This window comes from Plectrocnemia conspersa, unplaced genomic scaffold, assembly GCF_051122295.1.
Source record: "Plectrocnemia conspersa isolate PC_06_02 unplaced genomic scaffold, ASM5112229v1 ptg000007l, whole genome shotgun sequence".
NCBI lineage: Eukaryota > Metazoa > Arthropoda > Insecta > Trichoptera > Polycentropodidae > Plectrocnemia > Plectrocnemia conspersa.
The window spans coordinates 6263501-6278318 of record NW_028277171.1 but is presented as its reverse complement, the minus strand read 5'-3'; the positions used below and the strand labels follow the sequence as shown (position 1 = coordinate 6278318).

The window sequence follows — 14818 nt, the reverse complement described above, 5'->3', positions numbered from 1 at the left end:
CAGACGGCGAGACAGGAACGTGCTACAAAGGGAGGAACATCGCCAGACTACGAGACATACATCGACTACGAGACCACAGAGGACCATCCACTAGACATCATCCCTCCGCCAGCTTCTCCACCAGCGCTTGGAGAAAAACAATACTCGCCCACCATAGTTTGTTCCAATATATGTAATATTATACAATACATTAATATCAGTTTCCGGCGTCTTTCTGACTGCGAAGTCACACCCCTTAGGGTTAGAAACCATAAAGTAACTATCTTTTATACTTATAAAAAAGTAATTACATCAACCAAATGGACTGATTAAATTGTATTTTTTAATGCAATCTGTTTTTTTTTTTAATATTACATTTTCATTTAGTGAATGTGAGTTCGTTAATCAAACGTTTTATATTTGCGATAAGCGTTATAATTTTTTTTAGGTTGTAAATATATGAATGGCACAATATATTCTAAAAATATTTAAGATAACACTACTGCTTTACTGTATTTAGCGGCATGTTATTTAATTGAACGGTAATATTCCGGAGTTTCCGAATATTTGTTTTTTTCAACTATTCGAATATCGAATAGTTAGAACCAGTAATTTAAATATTTGATTATATTCGTAAAGGTATTGAGTGTTTCAAACCTTTGTTAAGTTTAAAGTTCAATTTTTATTATACCTGATGCCGTAAATACTAGAACTCGGTATGCTAAAAAGTACTACCATAATAGATAACTTTAAACAGACTAAAAAATTAAACATTATTTGTATTTATTTAAAAGAGATGAAAAATTCGAAACCAGCTATTGAGGAAGTCCACAACTGCACAATATTATCTCGGAAATATGAGTAATTTACGGAATTTCGGCAATTACAAAGTGTTTTTTCATCATAATATTATTTATAGCCAAAGCTGTTACATATATAACATAGAGATAATTAGATAAATTTCGCACAAAAGGGGAAAATTGAATTGACTCTTGACATTTTAGTAAAACAACAGTTTTCTTTAGTTAATATCGATTTAAAAGTTTCAATGTTTAAGATATTTGAAATGGTCAAGAGATTCCGCTAGTGAATTAAACCTTGAAAGAACCTCCCATGCCTTTTTTATTGAGTTAGCCGATCGCTGGCCTAGAATATGCTGTACTATATTAATAATAATATAAAAATGTAAAAACTAGTACGTCCGAGATTTACTGTTGGACAAACGTGTTCTAATGTAATTTTATTAATTTTCAGGACATGGTTTCATTCATATTTTTTAAACTTGTTTGGTTATTATGTATTATACCGCATTGCACAGTATCGCCTATTTTATCAGTTTTTCGAAAAACAGCGAACATTTATCAATCCATTAAAGGCTCGGACGGAATACCCATACAAGAAGAGTACGATTTTATCATAATTGGCGCTGGTTCAGCAGGTAGCGTCTTGGCGAGTAGGTTAAGCGAAGTGAAAGAGTGGACTGTGCTACTTTTAGAAGCTGGCGGCGAAGAGTCTCTCCTCTCTGATATACCTTTATCTGCAGCTTACCTCCAACACGGAAAATATAATTGGGGTTATAGAGCCGAGAAACAATATGGGTTTTGCGAAGGTAATTATATTAATTATTATATATGTATGGTATATGAATAACGTTTACGTCTATCTAATTAGCGATGGAGGACAAGAGGTGTGCCTGTCCCAAAGGGAGAGCTATTGGAGGGTCTAGTGTCATTAATTACATGATGTATACGCGTGGAAGTATAACAGATTGGAATAACATAGCAGCTGCTGGAAATTCAGGATGGTGAGTCCTAATTCTAATCGTTTAATAATATAAATTGAATGCTAATACTAGTGTATATATATATTAGGTCATATGATGAAGTCTTGCCATATTTCATCAAGTCAGAGAATGCTAATCTGAAAGATCTGAGGACTTCTCCTAACCACGGAAGGAAAGGACTCATGAACATCGAGGACGTTGCGTATAGGTAAGTACGGCGCTTAGAAAATACACTGTGAAAAAATTATATTAGAGTTACCCAAAAAAGGACGGTTTTTTTTAATGAAAAGTATTTTTCCAATAACAAATTTATTTTACAATATTATTCTACAAAATAATCTACATCGACAGATACAAAAAATTTTATTTCACTAACATTATTAAATTTTTTACCGTCTAAATTATGCTGTAAAGATTTAAATAAACAATAATCTGATGGTTCTATATTGGAATAATATGGAGGGTGAGCAACATTTTTCCATCCGAGAGCATTATTTTGTGTGATTCTCGCCGTATGAGGCAGGCGCGTCGCCTTGTTCTCGTCGCTTAGTACGTGTGAAGCCCACACGCCTTGTTTCCACGTCTTTTCAATATTTTTAAGCTTTTTTAAATACTAGACCATGAATATCCTGTCTTGTCTGTTAACACCTGAATCGACATCTCTGTATTGTCTACAATTTCTGCAGATATGCGGGCATCATCATGCGGATTTTTAGTGTTCCACTTCTAGACTTGTGTTCCAAACAAAAATTTTCAGAATTAAATCTTTTGAACCATTTTTAAATTATTGACGATCCAGTAAAACTGAACTATAACTATAGACGGCACAAATGCATTTGGTTCGTGTGATTGCCGATTTTTTTCTGTGAAATTCATACAGCATACAAGTGCGTAAAAACACCTTACTCGGAACGAAATCTTTCATTTAAACTTGTAGTGTTTTTTTGTTGTTATGTTCGTAACGCACTCTCCAGATGTTAATCCAAACACTACCGAAAGAAATTCATGCGACCCGAACGATAAATAAGTCACAACTGAAGTTATTCATTATAAAAACGTCCTTTCTTTCGATACCCCTAATATTTGTACATTTTTCCAGAACGCCTTTAGTGGATGCTTTCCTCCAAGCTGGCAGGGAGTTAGGAGACGGTGTAGCGGAGGACTACAACGATGGACATCAAAGAGGTTTTGGATATTTGCAAGCAAACACTAAACGCGGAAGGAGACACAGCGCGGCTAGAGCATTTTTACGACCATTTAAAAACAGAACAAACCTCCGCGTTTTTCCACATAGTAGGGTTACAAAAATAAACATTAGTCGAGAAACGAAAATAGCTCAGTCTGTCGAATACACGCGCAACAGATTGAGTTATATCGTTAGAGCGAAAAAGGAAATCATTTTGTCGGCGGGAGCTTTTGGATCGCCTCAGCTTTTGATGCTATCTGGCATTGGTCCCAGGGAACATTTGGAAAAATTCAGTATAAAATTAGTACAGGATCTAAACGTAGGAAGGACCATGTACGACCATCCCATATTCGTGGGTCTCACGTTTTTGATTAACGGCAGCGGTGTGGCTTTGGACGAGTTCGATATACTTAGCATAAATAATGCAATCGGATGGTTCGCTAATGGGAAAGGTCCTTTGACTATAGCGGGCGGAATAGAGGGTCTGGCCTATATAAAAGCAAATAACGCAGAAGAGGCAGACGTAGAATTAATATTGGGCGCCGGGGCAATTACATCTGACGTCAGTGGCGCCGTGCGTCGGGGAATGAAAATTTCGGATCAATTCTTTAACGATGCCTACAGAGATGTCGTAGGAAAACAGGGCTGGACCATATTTCCTATGCTGTTGCGTCCGAAATCCAAAGGATGGTTAGAACTCAATAGTAAAAACCCATACGCTCATCCGAAAATATATTTGAATTACTTTTCCAATGATGATGATTTAGAAACCATGGTGGCAGGTATCAAGTATGCCATCAAAGTGGGAAATGCAAGAGCATTTGAAAAATTCAATACTACTTTATATTCCAAATCGCATCCCAATTGCAAAACTCATGCCTTCGGATCTGACGATTATTGGAAGTGTGCTGTTAAAAATTTAGGAACGACCATTCATCACCATATGGGGACGTGCAAAATGGGTCCTCGTTCTGATCCAGATGCAGTAGTAGATGCAGAGTGTAGAGTTTACGGCGTAAAAGGATTGCGTGTAGTGGATGCAAGTGTCATTCCGATAGCTTTAGGAGCTCATACGAATGCTCCAACTATCATGATAGCAGAAAAAATATCAGATATAATAAAGCAAACATTGATGTGATACATTATTATATTTAGATAGCATGATTACGGATAATCTAAATCTAGATAACATAATAATGTGATGAATCACGGTAAAGATAAAATATAAAATTGCTTAAGTAAATAAAATTCCATTGCTAATCTGTAAATTAAATCATTTAAGCTGGATATGTAGTTTATATATCGTATAATAATCAAAAACCTCGCAATTCAATAAACTATTTATATTCATTATAAATAGTTTATTTCCTACATAGTAATGTTTTTAGATCAAATTCAATAAATTAGCAAACATTTACTAATAGTTTCTTACAATGCCTTAATATTGTAGAACTAATATAATATTTACTAAGCTGTATGTGAGAATTTTGGTTATAGCTTATAACAGAGCAAAAATGTATACACTGTATAAATTATGTAAATTCTTAGGCATTTTATTAATGTATAGCAAGGATTCCGAAAATATAATCCCAAAGCAAAATCTTTTGAAAAATGATTTATTTAAATTTACAACCATGGATGAAAAAAATAATATACCAGTCGTAGGCTAAATTTATTTTGCTAGATTCGACTTCTTAAAAACTTTAAACATCGGTTTTATTACAGCACACTTTCTTCGACATTGCTAATCCACAGTACGTGTTCCAGTGATAAACTGTAGAATCCCCGACAACACGGTATAGGAGCGTGTACTCGGGGATTAGAAAATACAAAATTGGATGTACAAAATCAACAAAAATTATGTCAAGAAGTTGTTACGGAAAAAAATTAATATAAATTACTAGCTCATACAATTTTTTGCAATAAATAATGGAAATATATTAAGTGCTCACATATTTTACATTTGCATATCTCAGCTTAGGCAAGGAAGCAAAACTCAATAACTTTTATATTTATACACATACATACATATAATATATTTACATTTTTACCTGAGATATTTTCGTAAATACTGTACTTATATTACCTTTTATTGCGATAAATAAAAAGGATGTTAGTCAATATATTATTTTTATTTTACTTTTAAACAAACGAGACTTTTTTATTTCCATATTTATTTATTATACAAAGGAAAAATTGGTACTCTTCACAAGTGGCTGACATAAAACGGAAGAGTACCGAAAAATGTATAACATTTAGAAGAACAATTAATTCAGAAAAAACGCAACAAGTATAAAGCAATCAACAATCACTCTCGTTGTCATCCAAAATGAAATTCCAACGACTGGTATAAGATCTTTATCACCGTCTGTTCTATTATTACCCTGATTTATTTTCTGATATTGTTTATATGTAATAATTAAAATAAATATTATTAGCAGTTTAAAAATTAAATGTTATTGCCTGAAATGATAACGATTTTAATTGAGAGAAAGGATAGTATTTTTTTTAAATTTACTATGGATATCAAAACTACGAAGAAAAGACTGGTGAGAAAAATGAGATTGGTGAATTAAATTCTTATATTTACGATGAGTACATCAATTTACTACAAGTAACATATAAGCAATTTAACAAAAGGGTTACTGATTTTCATGAGCTTAATAAAAATTTCAGTTTCTTATCATCACATGAATAAAAATAATATTCAAAGCAATGATTTTTTCAATGATCTGAGGAATTTTGAATAATAGTTGATTGAATTGCAAAATGACGTTACGTTGACACCACTGAAATCTTCTTTCATGGAAAGTACTGAATCCATAAATATATTCATATTTAAAGCCGAATTATTTGAAGATTGCTAATGATTTACTGTGTCAAATATCTCATTAGCTATATATTTATAAAATATATTGGAGTTAATAAAAAGGTTTTTTTATTTCTTTTTCCTTTCCCGAATTTATAACAAATTACAAATACATTAAAATTATTTTGTAATTGCAGATATTTAATGATAGTTTGCTTTTATAAATGGATATTTTTAGCTCGGAAAAACTAAAAAAGCAACAACAAAAATTCTAATAAGATTCTTGTTAGAAATCGATCGCCATTAAAATTAAGATAAAAAGTAGCTCCCAACCTCGAAAAGATTGGGAGCCCTTGATGTATAGAATCATTACTGTTTCACATAATGCGCGATGGTCATTATCATCATTATATTGAGACAAGCCATGAAATGTAACGACATTGAAATATAGTGTGATTATGACGTTGAATAAAGAATAGGATAATTTGTAATAAGAAGCAATTAAACTCAATTGGGGATTTTTTTATTATTAATACTTAAGAATTTATTTAATTATTCAAGGACGATCTTGCCAGATAAAATAAGCAATAATTTCACTCATGACTGAGTTGTTTACATCAGACTAAAATTAAAGCAGTCTAGATCTAATATTAATAAACTTCGTTTAAAAATAGGTATGTATTATATGTATAATCATATATGAGGAATTAGAAATCAAGAACGTCTTTTCACGCACATATTTTATTGTTAGAAAATCGCATTTTATAAAGATTTTGTCTATATAATTTGTATTTAATCTAGTAATATCATAAAACCTGTCAAGCTCTTCAATATTATATATAAGTATATGTAAAAATCTACTGACACTGGTCCCAAAAAGTTAGTTGTTTTCATCTATCTATTAGTATATTTGAATGAATACATAAAACAATATATATTTTCTTGTTTTTAAAAACATTGTCGGGACCTAAACTTACTTCCTAAGAGCGTAATAAAAATCGTTACTATCAGTATTTACGACTTACTATGAACAAGTTGATTATTCATGTCGGTGTCATACAAGCTTACGTGTTGATCAGATATTTTATGCGGATTAGGCCTACTTGCAAATAAATGCTTTTCAAATGTATTATCTAATACAAAGAAATGCACTATCCATTCAAGTGCTGGCAAAGTCTGTACTTAGATTATTTTTTCTGGTACCCGAATTAAAAGTGTCCAATGACAGTGTTGCCAAATATCCAGCTGTTTGAATTATGACCGTTGAATTATTACAAGGAAAGGAACAAGCAATACTATGTTCTAGTTCTGACCCAATGCATCGCATTGGCCAACCGGTAGAGAGTAGGAAATAGCGAATACCTTTCCCTTAAGTCCAAAAAGTATATAAGCGCGAACATAGCGTTTTCACAACTTTCGCCTGGAATCAAATATACCCGTCAATAACATAAAAATTTGACAAACATTTTTTTTAAATTGACTAGCGGATACAAATTAAAAGCGAAAAATGTTGACTGGCAGTGGCGTTATCTTTTACTATAATACGATGGCAAAAAAAATGGTCAGAATTTAAATCAATGTTGGGTCAGAATACAAATTAAATCTCGATCAGAATTTTATTAGCACATAAATATAATTTTCAGGGTCATGATAAATATCAGATGGTTAGAATAAAAATAGCATACGATCTTAATAACAATATGATCAGAATTAAAATATAGGACGATCATGTGAACTAAAAAATATTATAACATTTATAAACATAAATGGGGAATAAATTATTAATTTTAAAAATATCTTAAAATATCTCGCTCGCACCAACCCTGTTGGATAGGTTATGTGCAAGCGTTGGTCATAAATTGAACACCCCGTGCAACGAATCTATTTAATTGTATGTAGGACATGAAGGTATTCAGAGCGACGAACGAAGCGGGAATAACGAGAGAGCACGCTTGGATTGATGTGTTGATATTTGACAATGTTGCGAACCCAATCAAACAAGTTGGCTCTAAAACACCTTGATAATGACCATGTATTATTATGTTGAAAATACAGATAATTTACTATAAATACTGGCTATTCTTTATAAATATTGACCAATGAATTGTAATAAATAAAATACTGACTGAATAAACATCTTCTGACCATCTGTCAAAATAATTGTTACCATTTAATATAAATTCTGACCAGTCCAATTTAAATTGTAACCATTTAATATGAATTCCGACTAATTAATATAAATTTTTGACTATCTAATATTTATTCTGGTCGCTTATATTTTAATATAAATTATGACCACAACCGTATTAAAATTCTGACCAGAAAAATACGAGCCTAAATACAATTAAGTGGACGCGAGCCGCAAACATTAATTGATTTTAATAGATGATACAAAAATGTATTACGATTTAGTCGATGGCGGTCCATATAGCGAAGAACATGTACATATATATATATATACAACTCGAAGACAACCTTTGCCCCCGACTATTATAAGCGAGCAGGAAAAGTGTATAGAATGGAAGGCGAGCGTTAAATACCTCGGAATTCACCTGGACTCCAAGCTTAAATTTAATAAACATATAACCGAACTTAAATCTAAAGGGCTCTCAGCCATTGCGGCGTTAATACCAATTTTTAATCGAAAAAGTGCGCTAACTACTAAAAATAAAATTCTATTATATAAGCAATTAATCAGACCGGCAATGACTTACGCGTGCCCAGTGTGGAGTAATACGTGTAATACTAACTTTTCTAAACTACAAGTTGTTCAAAATAAAGCTATAAAAATAATTTATAATACACCTTTTTATACTAACCTCAAAAAACTTCATAATAAATATTTAATTCCAACTATTAAAGAACATGTTCACTACCATACTAATAATTATTATAAAAAAATACCGCGAAATCATACTAACCCGTTAATCTCAAGAATCGGTGATTACGACAAAAACAAACTCAAATTTAAATATAAACACAAAATGCCAAAGCACATCTTGCTCTGACGCATAAATTTTATCTATTAATTTAACAGCACCAGGTCCACGAGTTTTATATTAAAAATATATATTTATAATTTATAATTTTTTTTTTTTTGTTAAAGGTGTTTTTGTACTTTGACCTAAACTTAACGTATTTTATGTTCTTTTATTATTCTTATTTTTGTAATTCCTCTTAATTTAGCTAATCAATCGTAAATTGTGATAATGGTAATTAACCAGCAACCAATGAAATGTAAATATATATGTTTATAAAAATGTATTATTTAATTATGTAATAAACAAAAATTAAAAAAAATGTACATATATAATAACGTAAGCTTGGAAGAAGACTGTCACAACTTAAAAACATTAATTTATGGGAGTTTTATATGAAAAAGTTGCCATTTGTGATATACAAATAATGTTATGTCCAACAACTTGTGTATCAAAATTTAATGTTTTCAACAAAGACAAGGAAAACAATTCTTGGGTTTGGCTATATCTGATATTATATGAAACATATAATCTAAACATAACTAATAAATATCTCATAATCGCAGAATAATACAATATAATATTATATAAACAATAACTAATAGGATATCTCATAATCGCAGAATGACGGCTATAGTTTCTATTTAGTAATTGAAAATCATATCAACAAATTGTAGAAATATTCGCCTATCTACGTCCCTGAACAGTAGATAAGTATAAAAATAGTCATTATTTTAAATTATTAATAATGATTATAATTTTAATATCATGTTCTATAAAAAGTAAGAAATGTGCTACGAAAACTTATTCGATTTAAATAAACTGTGTCTCAATATGAGTATAATTACAAATTTAAAAGCTTGTAGAAAAAATATATGTATGTATGTGCAGGTCAAATATACTATATGTATATATAGATACTCTTCTTATTCGATAAAAATAGTTCTACAATATTCCCGGGAAGTGCCGTTTTTACACTATTGCTTAACAAAAAAAAATCTCTAGGTTTTGAAACATCCATTAATTGTTCATTAGGCATGTTTTAACGCCTTCATGCACAAATTCCAATCGAGTGAATCAACCAAATATTCGGCACAATTTTGTACTAGCGAATATGTAATATCTACCAAACGAATTCGCAAAAAGTTGTTTATCAAACTTCGTGCCAGATCAAGAGCTAAATGACCACACTGTTAATGCAATACCAGTGAGACTTGAAAGATATATCGACATTTTTTGGCGATCTGAAAAGTGTTTAAATATGGGTGCCGCACCAACTAACACGGGTTATTCTAATGCGAATTTTTCAAAGCATTTAGTTACGTGGGTTAAGAAATGGATAATTTATAGTTTTTAAGGATTATTGCTACATAGATAGCGCTTTCCCGTTCCAAGACAATTTTTAGATGCGCATTATCTTACGGATAAAATATAAAAACAACTCAGTTTTTCCTCAAGACCGGCACGCATTTATGGCATTAATTCTGTTTCGTTCTTAATATTCTGAATACTGTTTTAGTGTTCAGAATATTAAGAGCGAACTTGCTAAATGCAAGTTTTGAGATAATCGACTAGAAATATTATAGATGTTCTAAAATATTAAGGGCAATCTAAGCTTATCAAGTCTAATCACCAGAATGTGAGTATCGGAAATCGAATTTTTGCCTTTTATTTTTAACTCTACGAATTCCGCTATAGTGACGGCATTCATGGTTTGCCGTATTACTCGAGTACTACCGCTTATGAGATATTTTTATATGAACTGTTATTCTTCGAGATTAGAGATTTTATTGTATATTTAAAAAAAATAATCCTTGTTGAGTTCGCCCTTAATATTTTGGAATCTTGCAACATATATTCTGTATAAAAAATATATTTAAAAAATGGAACGAAATCATCTCATAACTAGTATAACTTTTTAATATATGTATATAAAAATAACTATGCAAAGAGACGCTTGCGCCTATTATTTATCCAGGTCAAGATGTGGATGTTTTATTATTATGTAAATTTTGAAACACTTTTCCTGAAAATCGAATAATTTTGTCGAGTCAAGTAAAATCATATGATTATAACTTTATTTACATACAATGAATTTTTTAGCAAAGCTTTATTTTTACTAGTAAAGTCCAAATACATTTCTACTAGCGAAAATATAATTTAACTAATAGGCGCTAATGAAAATATATGCCACTCTAAAATGTCTATGAAACTCAATTTGACAGTTGCGAAACGTCCTTTTGCTGTTCAACCCAAAACCTTACATAATGAAAGTCCTAAAACTAAATAGTTTTAGAGCTTTTATTAGGTCAAGTTAAAATATAATCTGAGCCAACTCATCTTTCAGGGAGAAATACGCGGAAGAGGAAGTACAGACAGACGTCACATCTCGCATATTGCTTTATAGTTTATCTGCACTTGGATATTACACTACGTTATAAAAAAAAATAATTAAACTATTCTTACCAATTTACTACGGACTTCTACTATAAGAGCAAAGTGTATTAAAATCTAATTTTGGTCAATAGGACAGTGCAAAAACTCACTTCTCAGAAGTCAAAAATTCACGTCAAAAGCAATAAAATCGTATCGGCGCCGTCCCAGTGGGAACGCTCGATAACGAGCGTCTATTCGGTTTAGATATGCGTCATTCGATTTTTACTCATTGTAAGTCGTAATATTGTAATGAAAGTCTTAATATTAACGCTAGATAACCGAGTGTCCACTGTTACGGCGACGGTACGATTTTATTGCTTTTGACGTGGATTTTAAGCAAGGTCATTTGTCATTTGGGGTGGGGCCGAGGCGGCATTTACTCTCACTTGAATTCAACAGAATAATGCATATCATTTAATGAATCAATCTTAATCCTTTGAACGCGGAAACCGACTAAAGTCGCCCAATTGATTTTTTATCTCTTTAGGCAAAAATCAGTAAAAAATGCTTTTCAAGAAAATACTTTTTTGTGAATAAACATAAAATATCATTTTAAATAAATATTAATTAAAAAATCAGAATATTTAAATACAGTATCAAGGTAAAATCTGCATTTTTCAAAAAATAACAATTAAATATTATTTTTGATTAACACATCCAAAGGGTTAATGAAATGGAAATATTAAAAAAAAACGACCACTTACTAGCTAACATTCCTCCCCCCCCCCCCCATTTTTGGGGCTCATTTACATTTTATTATTTTTCATGTATAAGTAAAAATAATATCATGCAATAAATAAAATATATAACAAAAATTACAAAAAGTTATATAATTTTCGAATGGAAAAGTAGCTTTTGACCGACCTGAATGAAATGCATCGAAATTAATCGTTCACTCAGCAGTATTTATAATTAACACTTTTTTGAGTTGTTTCAATCATTTTTTTATAAAACTTTCCTAAAAAATATACACTGTAAAATATATCGATTAAGCTCATTAGCTGGTGTGACCGGCCATCTTGTTACAATTCAAAAATTAAAATTATTGTAAAAATACGAGGACAGAATTTTAGAAAGATTTCTATAGAAACACTAAATTGGTTTGTCAATTCAGAATAATTTATGGGTGCTAAGACAAAAAGCAACACGATAAATACCAAAAAATGACAATTTTTTCAGGCGTCAGTCTTACATTTTTTGTGGTATGAAATGTAAGATATATTCATTATTAACAATTGTTGAGGGAATAAAGGTTTCGAAATGTTTTTGGTTTCCCTATGAAAGTAAAGAATTAAATTGCTTTATTTACTATGATAATTACGTTGATTCCAGTTTGTAATAGATTTTTTTTGGAATATGCGTGTATTAAGGGGTGCAATAAAAATGATATGGTAAATTAAATCAATGGTAAGTTTATTGGCTATAGATACAAAAAGAAAAGAAAAACAAAAAATAAGAAATAAACATGCCACACAAACGACACTGATTTACAAACCTCATCGTTGGCAGATGAGATGAGACGATGCTGTAGCATGTTATATATATATAGGGGCGTACCTGAAACAAAAGCAAAATAAGGTCAGAGGCGGAATAACGATACAATGAGTCGAGCGAGCGGCGAACGGCGCCCGGCCGAATTACAAAGTCAATTAGTAATTCGATCCGGGCGTCTCCTCCTGCGACTGACGCATGGCGTCACAATCACACAAACCTGAAACGACGAGAGCCTCGTTGGGGCCGACGGTGTGAACGTTGCCCATGGTGAGTAACGGTAGCACTCGAAGAAGCAGCGAATTCAAGCGGCTAAAACCGGCGAACAGATATCAAACACCGACACCGCTCGTACCTCGGCTGTCAGCGAGCGCGAGGCATACCCGGATTCGACGCTGTTTAGGCCGCCGCGCCGACACTTCCGAAATATCAGGGTGGCGATGCCGAAAAATATACAGCACACAAATACTCTTTTATCTCTCGCTTTACGGAGAAAATGCGTTCCTGAAGACTTATTCCAATTTTTTTACATGAATAAAAAAGATCTAACAAAAATAAATAATTTATTAAAAAATATATGAAACAAAAAATAATAATAATTTTATATTAACAATTACAACATTAAATATGATTTACAAACAATTGAAAATAATTTTGTATTCATAATCTCACATAAGATAAAAACTAGGCCCTAAATAAGAATATGTATACACACATACGAATTAACATATTTTTGTCAATATGTACAATTGCTTAGGTATTATGATGGTAAAAATATGTATTTGATTAAAAAATTACCATTTCTTTTTATGTAATTAGACATCATTTTTTTTCAATTTGCTTAAAATAATATTTTTAATTAAAATTAAAATTTTATTCAAAGTATGAAAAAGCACAAAGTACAAAAAAATATATTTATCTTATGTGACATTTTTTCTAATATTTTTTGAAGCACGGCTATTTTCTGGGACTCTTTCATATTAATCAATGTATCAGTGATAATAAATTTCTCAGTCTCAAGCACCCAAAAAGCGAACAATTGAAAATGTCATAAATATAATACAAAAAACCTAAAAATCTTAGACAAAAAAGAAACAAGTATGTATCAGATTTAGATATCAATTCTATCAGTGACTTTAGATATCAATTCCACTCGGATAAAACTCAGAGGTGCTATGCACAAAGCAGCAGAAAATCAATTTGGGACATTTGAACCACAAAAAATATCAGAATGATATGATCAAGAGTGCTAATAAGTAACCATGAATAAAAAGCAAGTATATCAAAATATGCAACAAAGAAACTGTTCGATAATGCTATGAGAAGAATATCGCGCAAAAAGAAGAGAAAAAAGCTAGTTCATAAAAGTAAAAAGAAGATTTTTGAAAAAGAACAGTTCGAACAATTAGAAATATTAAATAACATAAATGAGAGTAGACTATTCTACCAATCACATAACTATATCGAGGAAAAGCTATTAGATACAAGTAACCTGTTGCCGAAATGATAGCAGGAATATATTAAACGATCCAATCCAATCCACATAAAAGGTGATCTCATTAAATATTTAAGCTACACAGAGATCCCCTTTTTAAATTTGGGATAAAAAATACTCTCAAAAATAGTGTATAAGAGGAATATCCTATATTCCAATTTCGTAATAGAGAATTACCAATGTAGCTTCGCTAAAGGGAACGCTCAACGAGTGATATACGAGTACAACATAAAAACATCTCATCTTTGTGGATTTGATGGCTTGTAGCACGGTAAATATAGAAAAGCTTTGCGAGAAAATAGCAGAATTTTCCATCCCGGGTAACCTCACCAGGCTCACGAAACTCACGATAAACTAGGTATAGTGCAGATTCCGAAAACAAAATTATATCTCGGAAGTATTCAATACTAACAATGGACTGAGACAGGGAGACGCACTTTCTTGTTCGCTCTTCAACATCGCTCTCGAAAAGGTGGTTCGGGACTCGAAAATATACCTATATGGGACCATTTATACCAGGTCAGTTTAAATTCTTGCGTATACAGACGATAATAACATCATAGCCCGGTGCAAGCAAGCCGATATGAAAGCAGTTACTGACCTGCAACCAGTATGTATTAGAAATGGGATTGAAGGTCAAGACACAGAAAACAAAATATAT

General features: G+C 31.5%; 2 protein-coding genes across 2 annotated transcripts in view; one reads left to right on the top strand and one right to left on the bottom strand.

Moving 5' to 3' along the window:
- Positions 1 to 13053, bottom strand: part of Flo2 (flotillin-2) — a 211947-nt gene extending 198894 nt beyond the window's left edge. Inside the window, exon 1 of the mRNA XM_088188760.1 lies at positions 12883 to 13053. Within this exon, the coding sequence (XP_088044886.1) occupies positions 12883 to 12931 (49 nt within the window). The 5' untranslated portion in view covers positions 12932 to 13053. The remainder of the gene's footprint in view (positions 1 to 12882) is intronic.
- On the top strand, positions 1237 to 4297 carry LOC148233741 (glucose dehydrogenase [FAD, quinone]-like). Its single transcript, XM_088188759.1, has 4 exons — positions 1237 to 1588; positions 1651 to 1783; positions 1851 to 1970; positions 2862 to 4297. Exons 1-4 carry the CDS (start codon positions 1237 to 1239, stop codon positions 4084 to 4086), a joined length of 1830 nt encoding a protein of 609 aa, XP_088044885.1. The 3' UTR covers positions 4087 to 4297.
- Positions 13054 to 14818: the final 1765 nt, after the last annotated feature.

What these genes read in the sequence shown, in the direction of transcription:
- LOC148233741 (XM_088188759.1), top strand. Translation starts at nt 1,237, where the DNA reads ATGGTTTCATTCATATTTTTTAAACTTGTTTGGTTATTATGTATTATA. An exon ending in ACAATATGGGTTTTGCGAAG is followed by an intron (nt 1,589 to 1,650) that starts GTAATTATATTA and finishes CTATCTAATTAG; the next exon opens with CGATGGAGGACAAGAGGTGT. An exon ending in GCTGCTGGAAATTCAGGATG is followed by an intron (nt 1,784 to 1,850) that starts GTGAGTCCTAAT and finishes TATATATATTAG; the next exon opens with GTCATATGATGAAGTCTTGC.